The following is a 22,576-nucleotide window of genomic DNA, read 5'->3' as shown; positions in this document are numbered from 1 at the left end:
CAAGTTAGTGACCTGAATGTTAGTGACTAGTACAACACTGCCAGATGGAAGTTGAGGTGATATGTTGTGATGATCCTCACCAGGAGAGGGCGGGATCACCACGTGGAATACAAATGAGTTAGCTGTGGAATACGTTGGGGGTCAACACATTCAAAATGTTGAAAAACATACAACAGCCATATTAGATGTCTCAAACCCAATGGGGGTTATGTTCTACACTACTGCAATTCAAAAGTTCATACCCACTGTCAAATTGTTCCATTGTAATCTACCTGGCTTTATATATACAGGTGCGTCAGGTTAAGATGAAGGAGTTTATATCTGCATAGTTCATACAGTATATTGGATCTGAAGGGTCTGTTTCTGTATGTATTTCATCTGTCTGTGTGTTAAAGCAAGACTCATATCAAATGGTTCTGTAATGAAACAGGGCAGAGTGGAGAGATAGAGGATCAAAGTAGGAAGAAGTGTACAGACTTTCATCCTCTCTCCCCCCTCTCTCTCCCCTCTCTCTCCCCCCTCTCTCTCTCCCTCTCTTTCTCTCTTTCTCTCCCTCCCCCTCTCCCTCTCTCTCTCTGTCTCTCCCCCCCCCTCTCTCTCTCTCTCCCTCCCCCTCTGCCTCTCTCTTTCTGTCTCTCCCCCTCTCTCTCTCCCTCTCTCTCAGGATGGCACATGATTGGCAGGGAGGTAGAAGTAGGAGTCACCACCGATATGAGGAAGATGATGAAGGTGAGTACGGCCACACACACACACACACACACACACACACACACACACACACACACACACACACACACACAGACACACAGCTGTGTAGTGTGTGCATTGTCCACTGTATGGAAGGAACAGACATCTGTAAGTCCAATATGTCAAATAAAGTGTTAAGAAAGATCATGTTGTGTCGATGGTAACCTCTCTTCTCTCTCTCTCTCTTCTCTCTATCCCTCTATATTCTCTCTCTTCTTTCTCTCTCCTCTATCTCCATCTATCTTCTCTCTCTCTCCTCTCTCTCACTCTCTGTTTCTCTCTCTTCTGTCTCTCTCCTCTCTCTTCTCTCTCTCTCTCTCTTCTCTCTCTCTCTTTTCTCTCTCTCTTCTCTCTCATCTCTATCTCCTCTTTCTCTCTCTCTTCTCTCTCTCTCTCTCTCTTTCTCTCTCTCTCTCTCCCTCTCCTCTCTCTCTCCTCTCTCTCACTTGACTCTCTCTTGCTTTCCTCTCCCACTTCTCTATCTTTTCTCTCTCTTCTCTCTCTTCTCTCTCTTTCTCTCTCTTCTCTCTCTTTCTCTCTCTTCTCTCTCGCTCATTCCCTCTCCGCTCTCTCTCTCTCTCGCTCTCTCTTGCCTCTCTCTCTTCTCTCTCTCTCTTCTCTCTTTTCTCTCTATCTCCTCTCTCTCTCTCTCAATTCTCTATATTCTCTCTCTCCTCTCTCTCTCTCTCTCTTCTCTCTCTCTCTCTCACTTTGTCTCTCTCAGAACCCCAGCCAGTGTATATTGGTGTCCCGGTAACACACGGTTACAGTAAAAGGAGACGGCGTAAACACCGCTCCCAACGCGAGAAACATCACACACACCGTGACCAACACACACACCAAGAACACACACACCATGACCATCCCCATGACAACCAGGAACACTACGAAGATGAGGAGGAGATGGAACAACATGACATATTTCACCCTGACTCCACAGGTGAGCGCTCACACACGCACATATGAGAAGCATTTGACCAGCCACTGTTGTTGCTGTCTTGAGGAACGTTCGCCTGTCATTGCCAGGCATGGTTAGAGCAGGCTGCAGGGTGTGTGTGTGCACTCTGTGTGTGAAAGATGAAGCAGCATGGTTCCTGTTCCCATGGGGGCCAGCGTTCTGAAGCATGGTTCCTGTTCCCATGGGGGCCAGCGTTCTGAAGCATGGTTCCTGTTCCCATGGGGGCCTGCGTTCTGAAGCATGGTTCCTGTTCCCATGGGGACCAGCGTTCTGAAGCATGGTTCCTGTTCCCATGGGGACCAGCGTTCTGAAGCATGGTTCCTGTTCCCATGGGGGCCTGCGTTCTGAATCATGGTTCCTGTTCCCATGGGGGCCAGCGTTCTGAAGCATGGTTCCTGTTCCCATGGGGACCAGCGTTCTGAAGCATGGTTCCTATTCCCATGGGGACCAGCGTTCTGAAGCATGGTTCCTGTTCCCATGGGGGCCTGCATTCTGAAGCATGGTTCCTATTCCCATGGGGACCAGCGTTCTGAAGCATGGTTCCTGTTCCCATGGGGGCCTGCGTTCTGAATCATGGTTCCTGTTCCCATGGGGGCCAGCGTTCTGAAGCTGGTAAGCTGATTAGAGCTGAGGAACTCAAACCCTGGTCCAACCACCAGCGGTCCTGTGTGTGTGTGTGTGTATATGTGTGTGTGTGTGTGTGTGTGTGTGTCTGTTCAGGGAGTCCACTGCCCCAATTCCAAAGGAGAAATATGTTATGTCACTGAGTGTGTTTACTCAGACAAAGAGAAGAAGAACCGGACACAAAAGGTGAAGGAAGGCGTGCACAGCCAAAAGTGGAGTGAAGGAGAAGTAGTTGTTGTGTGTGTGTGTGTGTGTCAGGTTGTTAAGGGTACTTCAGGCTGCTCTGGTGGATGGGTGTGCAGGTGCATATGTGTGTGTGTCAGGGGGTGGAGAGTACTTCAGGGTGCTATGGGGTGTGTTGGCCTCTTAAGCCTCTGGCCCTTCACTGCTCCAGAGATTTCAGTGGATTTCTGCTTCAGCTTAGAGCAGACCAGACCGGCTCCACAAGAACACAGCACAACAGTTCCATTACAGGACGGAACACACCGGTGTTGGGGTCTTACCTGGTATTGGAGTGCCACCTCTCTGGGCTGGACGGAGATTGACTGGGAGTACAGGTGCAGACTGAAGGTCTCTGGTTCTGGATCTGAGATATTGTGGTTCCTGTGGTTAATCATGCAGGACTCTGGTTCCTCCATCACCTCCAGCATGGCCTCTCACTGGACACTGCCTAAAACAGGTAACAACAGAAAGAGAAGATAGGGGGAGGTAATGAGAACAAGAAGAGAGGATGGGAGGAGCTATAGAGAACAGGAAGAGAGGATGGGAGGAGGGGAGGAGGTGTAGAAAACAGGAAGAGAGGATGGGAGGAGCTATAGAGAACAGGAAGAGAGGATGGAACAAGGGGAGGAGATATAGAAAACAGAAAGAGAGGATGGGACGAGGGGAGGAGTTATAGAAAACAGAAAGAGAGGATGGGAGGAGGTATAGAAAACAGGAAGAGAGGATGGGAGGAGGTATAGAAAATAGGAAGAGAGGATGGGGGAGGGGAGGAGGTATAGAAAACAGGAAGAGAGGATGGGAGGAGGTATAGAAAACAGGAAGAGAGGATGGGACGAGGGGAGGAGGTATAGAAAACAGAAAGAGAGGATGGGAGGAGGTATAGAATACAGGAAGAGAGGATGGGGAGGGGAGGAAGGATAGAAAACAGGAAGAGAGGATGGGAGGATGGGAGGAGGGGAGGAGGTATAGAAAACAGGAAGAGAGGATGGGAGGAGGGGAGCAGTTATAGAAAACAGGAAGAGAGGATGGGAGGAGGGGAGGAGTTATAGAAAACAGGAAGAGAGGATGGGAGGAGGGGAGGAGGTATAGAAAACATGAAGAGAGGATGGGAGGAGGGGAGGAGGTATAGAAAACAGAAAGAGAGGATGGGAGGAGGGGAGGAGGTATAGAAAACAGAAAGAGAGGATGGGAGGAGGTATAGAAAACAGAAAGAGAGGATGGGAGGAGGTATAGAAAACAGGAAGAGAGGAGGGGAGGAGGTATAGAATACAGGAAGAGAGGAGGGGAGGAGGTATAGAATACAGGAAGAGAGGAAGGGAGGAGGGGAGGAGGGATAGAAAACAGGAAGAGAATGGAGTGGACAGCATCTTCATGTTTATTTACTTTATTTTCATGTTGGTGTCATTGCTGTGTAGTAAGTATTGGTTCATATTTGGCTGTATTTCAGGGGTGACTTGTCAGGTAGATGTTCACCTTTGGAAATGAAATGTGTTTATCACTGTCACGTGGACATGGCATTGGAGATGTCATATGAGCCTGGTGTTTCTCAACCTCTGGTCTTTGGACCGGCAGCGGTCTCTGGGATGTAGCTGACTGATTGTTCAATTAGTTCTCGCGTGATAGTTTGGATCTAATGTGAAGACTGTAGCAAAGTGTCTGTTTGCCTCAGTGCTCTCTGAAGGACTAGTCTCCTCTCTTTCTCTGATTCACTCTGCTTCTTTCTCTGATTCACTCTGCTTCTTTCTCTGATTCACTCTGCTTCTTTCTCTGATTCACTCTGCTTCTTTCTCTGATTCACTCTGCTTCTTTTTCTGATTCACTCTGCTTCTTTCTCTCAATCTCTCTCTGTGAACTATTAGATTGCATTTTTATTTTTAAAAATGGGCCTCAAGGTCTGTCTGTCCTCAGTAACCTCTTAGAGACAGGGCCTGTCCATGTGCTGTTCACATCAGCTGACTCTTGGGCAGTGTGCTGCTTATTTTAGCAACCCAATACCATGGGGTTCCAAGCTTGTTTTATACTGTAGGCGACAAAGAGATTAACAAAATCATATCAAATACTTGCTTTGTTTTTGGGTGGGTTTTGTTAAATCCTGAACCAAAGTGATGAATGTCATCAAGCCTGTGACATAGCTTTCTGGCTTGCATCAGGAACATTGCATAGATTACATACCAACACCTCCGGTTTATTCATAGACTGTATAAAGGGGGTGAGTAGGGTTTAGATGGATCAGGGGGGTGCAGGGGAGTATATATTTACCAGCTTTCACTGGGATTCTGGGACTGACAGGGGGTGAGAGGGTGTTGTTTTGGATTAGGGGTGGAAGGGAACTCACACAGGATCAAAGTAAACTAGGACCACCAGACGAGGAGCGAGAAACACACACGCAGACACACACACAGCACACAGCACACACACACACAGCACACAGCACACACACCCATGCAGAGCGAGTGGTGTGATGGCAGTTATCAGAGCCCTGGGGCTAGGAGCAAGTTAATGGACTTTGTTCCACCGACAGGAAATTCTGAGAGAGTCCCAGGCACACTACAGTTTTCCAGTTCTATTCAGTTACAGTTGCAGGCTATACATTTTATAAAGAGTTCCAAATATATAAACAAATAAAAAAACACATTCTTTAAAATGTCTGATTTGTATGAGTAAATGCCCCAGTTTAGTGCACACTGTCACGACAATCCAAAGCTGCATCAACTGTCTGTCGACCGTACATCATAGTGGAATATCCTTTACAGTACTCACGCACACTGTTAGTAAAAGTGTTTCATACATACAGTAGATACATATATTTTCTAATTCTATTTCTATGGTCTGATAGTTATTCTCTTGTGTTTGAACTCCATTTCCCAGTGTCCCCGGCGGCGGAGAGGCTGCGTTACATCCTGGGTGAAGATGATGACTTGCCGACGCCCACTCTGTTCACAGAGATGGACACACTTCAACACGATGGAGACGACATGGAGTGGAAAGAGTCTGCTAGGTACACACACACAAACACACACTTCAACCCTTGTGTGTTTCCACCCTGGAGTGTGTGCCCTCATTAGTTTGGGATTGTTGGGGGGCTTTAGGTGGGATTTGGGGGAGGTGTGGGTAGGTGACCTGTAGATAGTTTCATTAGAAGAGTGTTAGCAGCAGAGCCCTACTGTTGGCTACATCTGACTCTCCACTATGACTCTGGGGGTTAGAGGTCAAACCCAGCATCCCTCAAGGTCACAGGCTGGGAGGCAATAAACCAGCTGACCAATCAATCAATATGTTAAACATTCAATAATGCACATGCATACACAGCAGAGCCAGAAGGGAATTAAGCGGTGAAACTAAAACTGCACCCTCTGACTTTGGAAGAAACAGGAAATTGTCATATTTAAGTCCAGCAGACAGTATCTATCTCGTATGCTTCTAAAGCATTTTCCTGTCTGCTCTCTCTGTCTTACTCTCTTTTCCATGTGTGTGTCGCTCTCTCTATCTCTCTGTCTCTCTTCCTCTCGCTCCTTCTCTCTAGGTGGGTGAAGTTTGAGGAGAAGGTGGAGGAGGGAGGAGAGAGGTGGAGCAAGCCCCATGTGTCCACCTTGACCCTCCACAGTCTGTTTGAGTTAAGGACCTGTATACAGACTGGCAGTGTACTGCTGGATCTGGAGGGATACTCCCTGCCACAGATAGTGGGTGAGTGTGAGTGTGTGTGACCCTCTGCCAAGTCCCCAACAACCTGATGTTCTGGTTTTCAGGGGAAATGGAAAGAGAGCATGTGACGAGACTTCCAATTTTGGACATTAACGACACTCCATCCTCCTCCAAATTTACTGGATTGGTTGAACAGTGCAGAAGAGAACCTCCCCCGACAGTTTTTTTCTTATTGTCAAGACCAGTATGTAGGGGATCTAGTTTCAGGCATTTCTTTTACGCCTGCTAGGTTAGGTTAATGTGACCCAGACCATGGTCCGTTCCCAAATCAACCCCTAGTCCCTAAGCCCTGTGCACTTGTGGAGATCGGAGAACATTTTATAGGTGCAAGCAATATGGTAAAGCTCCGTCTTGCCCTCTGATATGCCAGGTGGATGTGGATCAGAGGAGTTAGGTGGGAGGAGCTATGGGAGGATGGGCTCATTGTAATGGCTGTGATGGAATAAATGGAATGGAGTCAAACATGTGGTTTCCATATGTTTGATGTATTTGATACCATTCCATTTATTCCATTCCAGCCATTACAATGAGCCTGTTCTCCTATAGCTACTCCCACCAGCCTCCTCTGAAGTGGATAGGGGGTAAGGGGCAAGGGGTTGATTTGGGATTGAGACCACTGAGTTCACTGTGACCAGTTACAGCTGCAATCCGTATGTTCTATATCTCTGTTTCTCTATGTTTGACCCTTGAACTCTCACCCCTGACCCCAGATGACATCGTGGATCGCCAGGTAGCGGATGGTCTGATTGGTCCAGAGCTGAGGGAGAAGGTCAGCTTTGTGTTGCTACGGAAACATCGCCACCAGCACAAGAAACCCATGCACCGCTCGCTAGCCGACATGGGCAAATCAAACAATTCCCCCGCCAGTGAGTGTGTGTGTGTGTATCTGTGTGTCTGCGTGTGTACGTGCGTGTGTACGTGCGTATGTACACGCGTGCGTGTGCGCGTGCGTGTGCGCGTGCGTGTGTGTGTGTGTGTGTGTGTGTGTGTGTGTGTTGAGTGATCTTGTTGATTTCATCTCTATCATGCTGATTTTACTAAAACAACAATAATAATTTATCTCCTCTTTTAACAAACTCCTTCACTGTCTCTCCTGTTCACTCCATCCCTTTCTCTTTTCTCTCTCTCCTATCTCTCCCTCGCTCGCTCGCTCTCCCTCTCCCTCTCTCTCTCCCTCCCTCCCTCCCTCCCGCCTCTTCCCTTCCCTTCCCTTCCCTTCCCTTCCCTTCCCTTCCCTTCCCTTCCCTTCCCTTCCCTTCCCTTCCCTTCCCTTCCCTTCCCTTCCCTTCCCTTCCCTTCCCTTCCCTTCCCTTCCCTTCCCTTCCCTTCCCTTCCCTTCCCTTCCCTTCCCTTCTCTTCCCTTCCCTTCCCTTCCCTTCCCTTCCCTTCCCTTCCTCCCTCTGTCTCTCTCTCTCTAGGCCGTAGTCCCCAGTCTGTTCATAATGCCAGCCATACTAACTTCAGTCGTAGTCCTAGTTCAGCCTCTGGCCTCCATCGCTCTACAGAAGACCTACGCGCCAAGTCAGGCAGCCTTGCCCGCCTGCGTGAGTGTACACACAAACACACACTCAAGAGCACAGACACATAGACACACACTTGCGCACGTACGTGTGTACGGATACACTCAAATGCACAGACACACACACACACTCAACGCACGGATCCATTGACACTCACGTATACATACAAACTAATACTCTTTCACCCTCTTTCCTATCTATCATTCTCATAGAGATGTGTTTTAATTTACATATCTAACCTCATAAACTAGTAGAGATACAGTATGTTGGATTACTGTGTGTGATTGCGTGCAAGCTTTGGTCACACTGTATTTCCAAGAGCTCCCAGTACACAGTGGGTCAATTTTGGGATTGTAAAGAGAACGAGATTAGTTTGGGGATATTTGGTTATAATCTATTCCTCTGTGTGTGTGTGTGTGTGTGTGTGTGTGTGTGTGTGTGTGTGTGTGTGTGTGTGTGTGTGTGTGTGTGTGTGTGTGTGTGTGTGTGTGTGTGTGTGTGTGTGTGTGTGTGTGTGTGTGTGTGTGTGTGTGTGTGTGTGTGTGTGTGTGTGTGTGTGTGTGTGTGTGTGTGTGTGTGTGTGTGTGTGTGTGTGCTAACCGAGGTATGTTCCTGTTCTTTCCCCACAACTTAATTTGTCCCTAAATCATAAATCAGCTTTGGGGGAAATGATCCATTAGGTCTAATCGGCCACACAAAGGCACACATTCACACATTAGCTAAAGCGATTTGCCCACAAAGATGGGTTGCAGATGTCTACTATCCCACATATAAAAATACTACAGTTTACTATCTAATTCTATAGTATTCTGTAGTAAACTGTAGTATACTGTAGAATACTCTACTCCACACTGTAGTATCCTTCAATTGTGTAGTACAGTATGAAAAATGTATGCACTCACTAACTGTAAGTCGCTCTGGATAAGAGCGTCTGCTAAATGACTAAAATGTAAATGTACTTACTATAGAATGGTGTAGTATACTGTAGAATACTATTCTCCACACTGTAGTATCCCTCGATCGTGTAGTGCTTGCTATATAATTGTTTAGTATACTGTAGAATACTATACTCCACACTGTAGTATCCCTTGATCGTGTAGTGCTTACTATAGAATTTTGGAGTATATAGTAGAATACTATATTTCTACAACTTGATTGGAGTCCATCTGTGGTAAATTCAATTGATTGGACATGATTTGGAAAGGCACCCACCTGTCTATATAAGGTCCCACAGTTGACAGTGCATGTCAGATCAAAAACCAAGCCAAGAGGTCGAAGAATTGTCCGTAGAGCTCCGAGACAGGATTGTGTCGAGGCACAGATCTGGGGAAGGGTACCAAAACATTTCTGCAGCATTGAAGGTCCCCAAGAACGCAGTGGCCTCCATCATTCTTAAATGGAAGAAGAACCACCAAGACTCTTCCTAGAGCTGGCCACCCGGCCAAACTGAGAAATAGGGGGGGAAGGGCCTTGGTCAGAGAGGTGAGCAAGAACCCGATGGTCACTCAGAGAGCTTCAGAGTTCCTCTGTGGAGATGGGAGAACCTTCCAGAAGGACAACCATCTCTGCAGCACTCCACCAATCAGGCCTTTATGGTAGAGTTGCCAGACGGAAGTCACTCCTCAGTAAAAGTCACGACAGCCCGCTTGGAGTTTGCCAAAAGGCACCTAAAGGACTCAGACCATGAGAAACAAGATTCTCTGGTCTGATGAAACCAAGATTGAACTCTTTGGACTGAATGCCAAGCGTCACATCTGGAGGAAACCTTGCACCATCTCTATGGTGAAGCATGGTGGTGGCAGCATCATGCTGTGGGGAAGTTTTTCAGTGGCAGGGACGGGGAGACTAGTCAGGATCAAGGGAAAGATGAACGGAGCAAAGTACAGAGAGATCCTTGATGAAAACCTGCTCCAGAGCGCTCAGGACCTCAGACTGGGGCGAAGGTTCACCTTCCAACAGGACAACGACCCTAAGCACACATCCAAGACAACGCAGGAGTGGCTTCGGGACAAGTCTCTGAATGTTCTTGTGTGGCCCAGCCAGAGCCTGGACTTGAACCCGATCTAACATCTCTGGAGAGACCTGAAAATAGCTGTGCAGCGATGCTCCCATTCAACCTGACAGAGCTTTAGAGGATCTGCAGAGAAAAATGGTAGAAACTCCCCAAATACAGGTGTGCCAAGCTTGTAGCGTCATACCCAAGAAGACTTGAGGTTGTAATCGCTGCCGAAGGTGCTTCAACAAAGTACTGAGTAAAGGGTCTGAACACTTATGTAAATGTGATATTTAAGTTTTTTATTTTTAATACATTTGCAAAAATGTCAAAAAACCTGTGTTTGCTTTGTCATTATGGGGTATTGTGTGTAGATTGATGAGGGAAAAAAATATTTAATCAATTTTAGAATAAGGCTGTAACGTAACAAAATGTGGAAAAAGTGAAAGGGACTGAATACTTTCAGAATGCACTGTATGTACAAAAATATTTTGACATATTACAAAATTGTCAGTTTTCATATATTTATACATATACGTTTATATATTTAAATATATGTTGTGGAAATACATTTTGACAGTATGCTGTGGTAGCTAGTAAAATATATTCCAAAATATATTTCATCAATATATGTTGACATGTATTTTAATGAATGGAACACTTTGCTTTTTAATTTACATACTGTAGCTACAATTAAATGCATTACATTACAAATTCAGCACTAAATCACAATAGCATGCTGTGGTATACTTCGAAAAGTTTGAATGAATGACTCATGACTGACAACTAAAAGAGTGTTTTCAATAATCTTAATTTTTGCTAAAATAACTGGGTCCATTGTTGAATTGTGGCATGGGAGTCACTGGAAGGTCACATCTGAAACACAAAATATAATCTATAAATTACCTCTTTGCACTTAATATCTGTATTTGAAAATAATGTATTTGAACATCAAATTGATATTTACAATGCAGATTCCTTCACCTCCAGTGTCCATTTTCAAACTCACAAGCAATGTCTAAACTGCGTGCGTTGGTGGGCGCGTAGATCCCCTGGGACTGCAGCGCAGCAGAAATATCAGCCTGCACCGAGAAGCACGAGATTAAACTTTTTAGAGTTTTCCCCTTTAGTTAACACTATTAACATTACCCTTTACTGTGGGAATTGTGATTGAATCAACGCAATATTAGCCACATTCAATGCAACATACCAAAACAAAACGAACTATGACTTAGTATGCAAAACTAACTATGCAAGATATTTTGTTGTAGGCAGAACGCATTGGAGTAGGATTCTATTCCATTGACAGGCACGACTCAGGCCCCTACTCTACACAGACCCGTGCGCCATAACCAATCAGAGCTTCAGTAGGCCTCTGTGCAAATAGACCATTGCCATATATGGATCTGTGCCATTCACTTCGAACTGGACTGTTTTTAGTGAATAGATGCGCTTGTTTTGAGATCAAAGCGAGAGCTACATGTAGCAACATGTGCACATTTGAACATTTGTTCATATCCTTTGCTAGTTAGTGAGTTATTAGCCCAGTAATAGATCATTTGTAGTCAATGGGGGAGTGATTGCTTCCTACAAGAGCACAAAATGTATGCATTTCTAGACATCTTTGAAAAGCATGTGGGGTAAAGATCTAGCTAGCTAGCCAGTTCTATCGAGACACCCAACCCTCACTAAAGCTATACACATTGCTTGGCTAGCCAAGAACATTTAACAATAGCTTTGGAAATTCAATTATATATAATACATACATAACATTAACTCTACTGAATTCTACTCAACTTTAATTTTCAAAACATTTCTTTCCTTGGTCAGTCACACCGCACGTTGGTGGCAAGATAAAGAAGGAGCTACCTATCTAGCTAGCTAGGTGTTAGCAAGCTCGATGAAAACTCATGCTTGCAGTTGAATAAATTATGTTCATTCTCTGTCACCCACCATGTTAAAAACATATTTTAATTAAAGGTTATGAATATATAATAAAATAAAACGCCATTATCCACAAGAACGCTTTTTGGCAGTGATGGCTGCTATTCTCCTTCTTCTATGAAAATTCAAAATTGTAATGGTTGCTCTGTCAGTTGGAGGCGGGGCTGGGGGTGGAGCTCGGGAACTTTCAAATTGTGATTGACAGCTCTGGAAACATATTTTCATATATTTTAAAATATATTTACAGATATGTTCTACGTTCAAGTGTCTTTTCCAAATAAACACCACCTTTTTTTGTACTATGTTTCATAAGCTGCAGATAAGCTATGCTTTAATAGCTGCAGAATTTATACTATAACTCAATGATCCAACTTTTGCATGCAAAATGCCACTTTGGGAACCTATGCTAAGGTACCAGAGGTCAATAGAAACACAATATTATCATTGGGGTAGAGAAGGTTGTGAGGCGTGAGTGTGTATTTTATTTATTTATATATTTGATAAATACATTTTTTATTTGATTTAAATACATTTAAATATATTTATATTTTATTGAAATATATTCATATATATGATTTTTCCATATGGGACACACTGTAGTATCCCTCAATTGTGTAGTACTTACTATATCATTATGTAGTACACTGTAGTAAACTGTAGTATAATGTAGAAAACTATACAACATAATGTATTGATATGCCAATATACATTTGCATACACCCCGCCCATTCCCCTCCCCCATGGCCCAATTTGTGCCACCCATGAGACCATATGCCAATTATAAACCATATATTGTGTTCTCTACAGGTTATAGAAAAGAGTAAAAGCTCTGAACCTATCCATTCAGACCCCAGTCCTACCTACTTACAGGTTATGGAAAATGTGCTCTTTAATATTTCTGCATTAGGTTTCCTCAAGGTGAAAGCCCCCACTTCTATGTAAAAGATAATAAAACAAAAACACTTTAGTAAATACTACAGTAATGTCCGCAACAACACTACAGTAAATTGGACTTCAGAGTATGAAATGGCTCTTTGATGTTGTCGGCACAATGCGTCAATAATTATGGTGGCTGTGCGTTTACTGGTTGGCTCTCCTCTGTGTCTTTCTCACTCAAACATCCACATGCACGGCCACACACAGCCCCCTGAGCACTGTCCCCTTCCATTACAACGGTTGGATTTTCAAATCCAAACAAGAGAGGCCTCAACCCCTGAGGAAAAGAAAAAATAACATTTGAGAGAACAAATCAAACCCGTTGTACAATTTCTGAGCGAATATTGCATACGTTCTCCTTTCCAGACCAGTGGATCACTGACGCGACATGTGGGTCACGTCAGCCAGGCTAGTCTGTATGCAATATACTGCAATATACTGTCCATATGCAAAAACACTACAGTGAATAAATACTACAGTAAAGTTAGCAAAAACACTACAGTGAATACTATAGTATATAAATAATAATACTACAGTATTTATACCATGCTATAGTTTTTTTCATGTGGGTAGTGCCTCTTCTACTCAATGTAAAAATTAAACACACACTAAACAAACTTTAAACTGTACATACACAGAGAAGACAGAGAAGATTGCTAACTTGAGGTGAATTTGTGTGGAGTACTAATTGGTGTGTGTGTGTGTTTTTGATACACATGTTTTTTATATGATGTTTCAGATCATGCGCAAAGCCGAAGTATGAACGATATTTCAGACACTCCAAGCACAGACCAGGTAACAACGAACATCACTATTCTGTGTGTGTACCTATGCAGCCTTGTGTGTGTGTGTATGTGATGGAGATAGTGTGTGTGTGCGGGGGGGGGGGGGGGTGGATCTACTTGAATTAGTTACAGAGACAGACAGAGAGAGAGAGAGAGAGAGAGAGAGAGAGAGAGAGAGAGAGAGGGGTGGAGGTAGAGAGACAGAGGTATAGAAAGACAGAGAAAGAGAGGTAGAAGGGGAGGTATAGAGAGAGAGGGGTAGAGGTAGAGCGAGAGGGGGAGAGAGAGGTATAGAAAGAGAGCGAGAGAGAGAGAGAGAGAGAGGGAGAGAGAGAGAGAGAGAGAGAGAGAGAGAGAGAGAGAGAGAGAGGCAGAAAATGAGTTGACTCTGAAAGCAGCATTAAAAGATTAGGAGGTGATTTTGGCCTAAGCACCAACCACTCCAGTCCCACGTGCTACTGGGGAGTAGGAGTGAGGCATGTTTACTGCACTGAGATTTGAGCTTTCCCTGATGAAAAAAAACAGCACAGACCAGCATAGGCTGGTGACCAGCCTTCGCTGTGTTTTTGCTGGTGACCAGCCTTCATTGTGTTTTCGCTGGTGACCAGCCCTCGTTGTGTTTTCACTGTTGACCAGCCCTCGTTGCGTATTCGCTGGTGACCAGCCTTCGTTGTGTTTTCGCTGGTGACCAGCCCTTGTTGCGTTTTCGCTGGTGACCAGCCTTCGTTGTGTTTTAGCTGGTGACCAGATTTTGTTGTGTTTTTGCTTGTGACCAGCCTTCGTTGTGTTTTCTCTGGTGACCAGCTTTCGCTGTGTTTTTGCTGGTGACAGCATATGTGTTTTGGACACACGCTGGTCACCCGCAAAACCAGCACCAAGTCACATTATGCTGGAGTGCAAAGTGATGTCTAATTCCTATTGGAATCCAGTCTGACTGGGAAAATCCAAAAATGTTAACTTTTATTCACCCACAATCTGCATTCAAAAAGATGATGAGACTACCTAAACCATCTAAACTGGAACAACCATTTCAGTAATGGGTGCAATAAATCCAACTAACAGATTGTATTACTTTAGAAAAATGTATGCTATTTATCTTTGTGTAGCATGAAAGTTGAAATACAATGCATTCGGAATGTATTCAGACCCCTTGACTTTTCCCAGATTTTGTTACATTTACATTTACATTTACATTTGACATTTAGCAGACGCTCTTATCCAGAGCGACTTACAGGAGCAATTAGGGTTAAGTGCCTTGCTCAAGGGCACATCGGCAGATTTTTACGTTACAGCCTTATTCTATAATTGATTAAATAGTTTTTTCCTCCCCATAATGACAAAGCAAAAACTGTTAAAAATAATAATACAAAATATAACTGAAATATCACATTTACAAAGTATTCAGACCCTTTACTCAGTAATTTATTGAAGCACCTTTGGCAGCGATTACAGCCTCAAATCTTGGCACACCTGTATTTGGGGAGTTTTTCCCATTCTTCATTGCAGATTCTCTCAAGCTCTGTCAGGTTGGATGGGGAGCGTTCCTGCACAGCTATTTTCAGGTCTCTCCAGAGATGTTTGATCGGGTTCAAGTCCGGGCTCTGGCTGGGCCACTCAAGGACATTCAGAGACTTGTCCCGAAGCCACTCCTGCATTGTCTTGGCTGTGTGCTTAGGGTCGTTGTCCTGTTGGAAGGTGAACCTTTGCCCCAGTCTCCAAGCGGGTTGTCATGTGCCTTTTACTGAGGAGCGTCTTCCGTCTGGCTACTCTACCATAAAGGCCTGATTGGTGGAGTGCTACAGAGATGGTTGTCCTTCTGGAAGGTTTTTATTTTATTTTAAATTTGCTAAAACTTCTTAAAACCTGTTTTTGCTTTGTCATTATGGGGTATTGTGTGTAGATTGATGAGGAATTAACCTATGTAATCCATTTTAGAATAAGGCTGTAACGTAACAAAATGTGGAAAAGTCAAGGGGTCTGAATACTTATGCTGCTGCATAAATTAGCTCATGTGCTTTTCTTCACGAGGATGGGATACTATATAATGTTGTTGGGTCTTTAACCATGTTTGCCACTGACAGTCTCTTCCCATTCAAATATTTGTTTTCAACAAAAAGTCCACTAATTTGAAGGGGTGTACACATACAGTACCAGTCAAAGGTTTGGACACACCTACTCATTCCAGGGTTTTTCTTTATTTGTACTATTTTCTACATTGTAGAATAATTGTGAAGACATCAAAACTATGAAATAACACATATGGAATCATGTAGTAACCAAAAAAGTGTTAAACAAATCAAAATATGTTTTATTTTTGAGATTCTTCAAAGTAGCCACCCTTTGCCTTGATGACAGCTTTGCACACTCTTGGCATTCTCTCAACCAGCTTCATGAGGTAGTCACCTGGAATGCATTTCAATTAACAGGTGTGCCTTGTTAAAAGATCATTTGTGGAATTTCTTTCCTTCTTAATGCGTTTGAGCCAATCAGTTGTGTTGTGACAAGGTAGGGTTCGTATACAGAAGATAGCCCTATTTAGTAAAAGACCAAGTCCATATTATGGCAAGAACTGCTCAAATAAGCAAAAAGAAATGACAGTCCATCATTACTTTAAGACATGAAGGTCAGTCAATCCGGAAAATTTCAAGAACTTCTAGTTTCTTCAAGTGCAGTCGCAAAAATCATCCAGCGCTATGATGAAACTGGCTCTCATGAGGACCGCCACAGGAATGGAAGACCCAGAGTTACCTCTGCTGCAGAGGATAAGTTCATTAGAGTTACCAGCTTCAGAAATTGCAGCCCAAATAAATGCTTCCCAGAGTTCAAGTAACAGACACATCTCAACATCAACTGTTCAGAGGAGACTGAGTGAATCAGGCCTTCATTGGTCGGATTTCTGCAAAGAAACCACTACTAAAGTACACCAATAAGAAGAAGAGACTTGCTTAGGCCAAGAAACACGACCAATGGACATTAGACCAGCGGAAATCTGTCCTTTGGTCTGATGAGTCCAAATGTGAGATTTTTGGTTCCAACCGCCGTGTCTTTGTGAGACACAGAGTAGGTGAACGGATGATCTCTGCATGTGTGGTTCCCACTGTGAAACATAGAGGAGGAGGTGTGATGTTGTGGGGGTGCTTTGCTGTGGGGGTGCTCAGTGATTTATTTAGAATTCAAGGCACACTTAACCAGCATGGCTACCACAACATTCTGCAGCAATACGCCATCCCATCTGGTTTGCGCTTAGCGGGACTATCATCTGTTTTTCAACAGGACAATGACCCAACACACTTCCAGGCTGTGTAAGGGCTATTTGACCAAGAAGGAGAGTGATGGAGTGCTGCATCAGATGACCTGGCCTCCACAATCCCCCGACCTCAACCCAATTGAGATGGTTTGGGATGAGTTGGACCACAGAGTGAAGGAAAAGCAGCCAACAAGTGCTCAGCATACAGTGGGGCAAAAAAGTATTTAGTCAGCCACCAATTGTGCAAGTTCTCCCACTTAAAAAGATGAGAGAGGCCTGTAATTTTCAACATAGGTACATGTCAACTATGACAGACAAATTGCGAGAAAAAAATCCAGAAAATCACATTGTAGGATTTTTTATGAATTTATTTGCAAATTATGGTGGAAAATAAGTATTTGGTCAATAACAAAAGTTTCTCAATACTTTGTTATATACCCTTTGTTGGCAATGACACAGGTCAAACGTTTTCTGTAAGTCTTCACAAGGTTTTCACACACTGTTGCTGGTATTTTGGCCCATTCTTCCATGCAGATCTCCTCTAGAGCAGTGATGTTTTGGGGCTGTCGCTGGGCAACACGGACTTTCAACTCCCTCCAAAGATTTTCTATGGGGTTGAGATCTGGAGACTGGCTAGGCCACTCCAGGACCTTGAAATGCTTCTTACGAAGCCACTCCGTCGTTGCCCGGGCGGTGTGTTTGCGATCATTGTCATGCTGAAAGACCCAGCCACGTTTCATCTTCAATGCCCTTGCTGATGGAAGGAGGTTTTCACTCAAAATCTCACGATACATGGCCCCATTCATTCTTTCCTTTACAGGGATCAGTCATCCTGGTCCCTTTGCAGAAAAACAGCCCCAAAGCATGATGTTTCCACCCCCATGCTTCACAGTAGGTATGGTGTCATTTAGATGCAACTCAGCATTCTTTGTCCTCCAAACACGACAAGTTGAGTTTTTACCAAAAAGTTATATTTTGGTTTCATCTGACCATATGACATTCTCCCAATCCTCTTCTGGATCATCCAAATGCACTCTAGCAAACTTCAGACGGGCCTGGACATGTACTGGCTTAAGCAGGGGGACACGTCTGGCACTACAGGATTTGAGTCCCTGGTGGCGTAGTGTGTTACTGATGGTAGGCTATGTTACTTTGGTCCCAGCTCTCTGCATGTCATTCACTAGGTCCCCCTGTGTGGTTCTGGGATTTTTGCTCACCGTTCTTGTGATCATTTTGACCCCACGGGGTGAGATCTTGCGTGGAGCCCCAGATCGAGGGAGATTATCAGTGGTCTTGTATGTCTTCCATTTCCTAATAATTGCTCCCACAGTTGATTTCTTCAAACCAAGCTGCTTACCTATTGCAGATTCAGTCTTCCCAGCCTGGTGCAGGTCTACAATTTTGTTTCTGGTGTCCTTTGACAGCTCTTTGGTCTTGGCCATAGTGGAGTTGGAAGTATGACTGTTTGAGGTTGTGGACAGGTGTCTTTTATACTGATAACAAGTTCAAACAGGTGCCATTAATACAGGTAACGAGTGGAGGACAGAGGAGCCTCTTAAAGAAGAAGTTACAGGTCTGTGAGAGCCAAAAATCCTACAATGTGATTTTCTGGATTATTTTTTCTCAATTTGTCTGTCATAGTTGACGTGTACCTATGATGAAAATTACAGGCCTCTCTCATCTTTTTAAGTGGGAGAACATGCACAATTGGTGGCTGACTAAATACTTTTTTTCCCCACTGTATGTTTCCTGTAAAACAGGAAAAATTATGAGACAAGAGAAAGTTGACTAGTTTGAGGAAAAGTTATTTCAATAGAATTTAATAAACATATTTTTTGCCAAAAGTGTCAAAGGTCAATTATCTGGTTCAGTGCAATTGTTTTGTAGAAAAATATAAATTCACAGTTCTCATTACCAATAGAAAATATCTACATAGAAAAATATACATTCACATACTTTCATATCCTATGTTCAATCTCTTTAACAAACTATGCTGGTTTGCCAGCAGAACCAGCTTGACCAGCATCCGACCAGCACGGACTAGCAGGGACCAGCATGTACCAGCTTGAAATAGATGCTAGTCTATGCTGGTTTTTTCAGCAGATTGTGTGATTTTGTATGAGTGAAGTATGCAGAGGTATTGAGTGGCCAATGGAGAGTGTGTGTGTGGGTATGTGTGTGTGTGTGTGTGTGTGTGTGTGTGTGTGTGTGTGTGTGTGTGTGTGTGTGTGTGTGTGTGTGTGTGTGTAGCAATAATGAGCTACAGTACTATTGGAGTGTGGTTATGTGTATCTTGTCCTAGGCATCACATGCAGTGAGTGATCAGCTATCGATTAGATATCGACACTGACATAATGATGACATGACTTCAGCTGCTCTGCTGTGTGACAGATTACAGTAAAGAAATTCCTTTACATTCTAAATGCTGCTTTATTCTTGCGCTATAATAGTGTAGTCCCCTGTAGCTAAATTAGTAGAGCATGGCGCTTGCAACGCCAGGGTTGTGGGTTCGTTTCCCACGGGGGGCCAGTATGAAAATGTATGCACTCACTAACTGTAAGTCGCTCTGGATAAGAGCATCTGCTAAATGACTAAAATGTAATTTTGGCTACAATAGCCTTCATTAGGTGTAATGACAATGGCAAGATGCCTTGTAGTTATTCTGAATCCTGCTCTTGATCTCTAAATATATAGTTATTGTTCCTCTGCCACCTGCCACCTCTTTCTCTCCATTCTCTCTCTCTTTCTCTACCACCCTGCTTTCTCTCCACTCTAGTTGAAGAACAAGTTCATGAAGAAGATTCCTCGTGATGCCGAGGCGTCTAATGTTCTGATTGGAGAAGTGGACTTCCTGGACAAACCATTTGTAGCGTTCGTACGTCTGGCCCAAGCTACCACACTGGGAGGCCTGACCGAGGTCCCCGTACCTACCAGGTGTGTGTGCATGCGTGTGCGTGTGCGCGTGCGTGTGTGCATGTGTGTACGTGTGCGCGTGCGTGTGTGCATGCGTGTGCTGCTGCTCTACAGGTGTGTTAACCCCTTGTCTCCTGGCAGGTTTCTGTTTGTCTTGCTGGGTCCTCATGGCAAAGGCAAGTCCTACAACGAGATTGGTCGAGCCATCGCTACACTCATGGTGGATGACGTAAGAATGACCTAATCTTTTTGTGTGCTTAAATGTTCATTAAGCTGAGACATATATTAGTGTTTTGATTGATGGGTTTTTTCATAACCTCAAGATATTCATTGGATACATTACCTCACACACTCAATCAGTATGTTACAGCCAGGGCTCTGCAGTTCAACTCTGACCTCTTCATTAACACACACACACACACACACACTCATAACATCATATGCTGTGTGTAACTGTGTGCTGTGCTGTCCTGTCAGTTGTTTAGTGATGTGGCGTATAAAGCCCGGGACCGTGACGACCTGATCGCTGGGATTGATGAGTTTCTGGATGAGGTCATCGTTCTGCCACCAGGGGAGTGGGACCCCAAAATACGCATCGAGCCCCCCAAGAAAGTCCCCTCTGCTGACATGAGGTACAGAGGATGAACCACATATCAGATCTATTCAGTTGTTCAGTGTAGTTAGTTAGTAAGTTAGGGAGTTAGTTAGGCAGTTAGTCAGTCAGAAGAGGAGAGGAGTGATTGTGTTTGGACTGGGTCAGGGACCCCTTCCCCCTACCCCTCCCACCACAACTAACACTTGCTACCCCTCCACCTCCTCCCTCCACCCCCCAACAGGAAGTCTGTGCTGAACCTGAATGAGCTAGGCCAGGTGAACGGGAAGGCCGGGGGGGCAGGAGGAGGAGAGGACGAGGAGATGCCCGCCCCCCACGAGCTGGGAGAGGAACTGCAATTCACTGGCAGGTATGGGAGCACTGGGGCTTTGTGGTGCATTACTCCTCATTTTGGGGAATTTGATTCAGTTCAATGTAAAGGTAGAGTCAGCGATATGATGTAGATCAGTGCCACCTCTGCCTATATGCAGACTACGTGCTGCGCGTAGTGCCCCCGACTAAAACATTTATACATTTAGGAAGTCAGTCGGGGCAAAGTTGATCTATTATATTGACAAGATGGTCGACTGACCGCTCTAACAATGGAAATACATGTCCTCAAAGATGGAAGGCAGACGAGAGGAGATGAGATCAGGTGGGGCCATTCTAGCCAATGAGAGGGCAGATGCTTGTGTGAACAACAGGCACAACTCCGATATAAAGTATTTATTCCACTTATATTAGTATATTCGTAACAACAGCAGCGGTGTCATTTTGCTGACTCCTTTAATACAACTTATTTATCCTTCATTAGGCTATCCCTCCCGGGGACTCCAGCCCTGACTCCAGCCTGCTTTCAGGCTGCTTTCAGAGTCAATGAGAGTGGATGGAGTCACCTCTGTGTGCGTTCCCCAGGTTCTGTGGAGGTCTGTGGCTGGACATTAAGAGGAAGGTTCCGTGGATCCTTAGTGATTTCTCCCAGGGATTCCACATCCAGTCCATCTCTGCTGTGCTGTTCATCTACTTGGGCTGCATCACCAATGCCATCACCTTCGGAGGCCTGCTGGGGGATGCCACAGACAACTACCAGGTACACGAACACACACATACACACACACACACCTGTCTTAACTCCTACGCGAACATCTGTCTCAACTCCCAACTCTCTCTCTCCCCCTACCCCTTTCTCCCCCCAAATCTCTCTCTCTTTCTCTCTCTCTGTGTCAGGGTGTGATGGAGAGTTTCCTAGGTACAGCGTTAGCAGGAACAGTGTTCTGTCTGTTAGGAGGTCAACCTCTCATCATCCTCAGTTCCACTGGACCCATCCTCATCTTTGAGAAACTGCTCTACGAGTTCTGCAAGTGAGCTATACGTGCACACACACACACACACACGCACACACACACACACACACACACACTTACTGTACCTGTCTGCTCCTTGTTTCATGCATTTAGTTCCTTTCTTCTGACACTGATTTGTATGTGTGTGTGTATCTGTGTGTTCCAGGTCTAACACTATAGACTATATGGAGCTGCGTCTGTGGATTGGTCTCCACTCCTGTCTGCAGTGTCTGATCCTAGTCGCCACGGACGCCAGTTACATCATCAAATACATCACGCGCTTCACCGAGGAGGGCTTCTCCAGCCTCATCTCCTTCATCTTCATCTCTGACGCCATTAAGAAGATGGTGGGGTTACAAACACACAGAGTCATGCACGCACACACACACACACACACACACACACACACACACACACACACACACGCACACACACAGTGTCTTAACTATCTATGTAATGTGTTACTATAGGTGGGATCCTTCAAGTACTACCCTATCAACCGTGGCTTCAAGCCTGACTACGTTACCACATACAAGTGTGAATGTATTGCACCAGACCAGGGTGAGCCTTTCTCTTCCTCTCACTCTCTCTCCTCCTTCTACTGCTCCTCCTCTCCCTCCTCCTCTACCTCCTCTCCCTCTCCCTCTCCCTCCTCCTTCTACTCTTCCTCCACTTCCTCTCCCTCTCTCTCTCCCTCACCCTCATACTCCTCGCCCTCTCCCTCCTCCTCCTCTCCCTCTCTCTCTCCCTCTCCCTCCTCCTCCCCTCCCTATCCCTCCTCCTTCTCCTCCTCTTCCGCTCCCTCCTCCTCCTCTCCCTCCTCCTTCCTCTCCTCTCCCTCTCCCTCCTTCTCCTCCTCATTTCCCTCTCCCTCCTCCTTCTACTCTTCCTCCTCCCCCTCCTCCTCTTCCTCCTCTTCCCACTCCTCCTTTTGGGAGCTTTTGGGAGCTTTACTAGACCTCACACATGAAGTGCACTATTGCCATCTGCAGGACAGTTTAGGGGGTGCACATCCTTGACATGCTATTCCATAACGTAGCCCTATAATTT

At 44.9% G+C, this 22,576-nt stretch overlaps 1 protein-coding gene across 1 annotated transcript in view; it reads left to right on the top strand.

Annotated features, from left to right (window-relative positions):
- Positions 1 to 665: 665 nt before the first annotated feature.
- The window catches only part of LOC311127499 (electrogenic sodium bicarbonate cotransporter 4-like), a gene marked incomplete at both ends in the record, with an annotated part of 38,717 nt that continues 16,806 nt past the window's right edge, over positions 666 to 22,576 (top strand). Inside the window, 15 exons of the mRNA XM_084159322.1 lie at positions 666 to 729; positions 1,472 to 1,687; positions 5,420 to 5,549; positions 6,075 to 6,235; positions 6,964 to 7,119; positions 7,672 to 7,797; positions 13,386 to 13,441; positions 19,455 to 19,612; positions 19,733 to 19,820; positions 20,069 to 20,223; positions 20,428 to 20,553; positions 21,099 to 21,273; positions 21,411 to 21,544; positions 21,693 to 21,873; positions 21,997 to 22,087. Of these exons, the coding sequence (XP_084015448.1) occupies positions 666 to 729; positions 1,472 to 1,687; positions 5,420 to 5,549; positions 6,075 to 6,235; positions 6,964 to 7,119; positions 7,672 to 7,797; positions 13,386 to 13,441; positions 19,455 to 19,612; positions 19,733 to 19,820; positions 20,069 to 20,223; positions 20,428 to 20,553; positions 21,099 to 21,273; positions 21,411 to 21,544; positions 21,693 to 21,873; positions 21,997 to 22,087 (2,017 nt within the window). The remainder of the gene's footprint in view (positions 730 to 1,471; positions 1,688 to 5,419; positions 5,550 to 6,074; positions 6,236 to 6,963; positions 7,120 to 7,671; positions 7,798 to 13,385; positions 13,442 to 19,454; positions 19,613 to 19,732; positions 19,821 to 20,068; positions 20,224 to 20,427; positions 20,554 to 21,098; positions 21,274 to 21,410; positions 21,545 to 21,692; positions 21,874 to 21,996; positions 22,088 to 22,576) is intronic.

The sequence above is a fragment of the Coregonus lavaretus genome (assembly GCF_964263955.1).
Source record: "Coregonus lavaretus genome assembly, chromosome: 4".
Taxonomy (NCBI): Eukaryota; Metazoa; Chordata; class Actinopteri; order Salmoniformes; family Salmonidae; genus Coregonus; species Coregonus lavaretus.
Note: the sequence above shows the minus strand (reverse complement) of the source record. Positions and strands in the feature narration are given on the sequence as shown.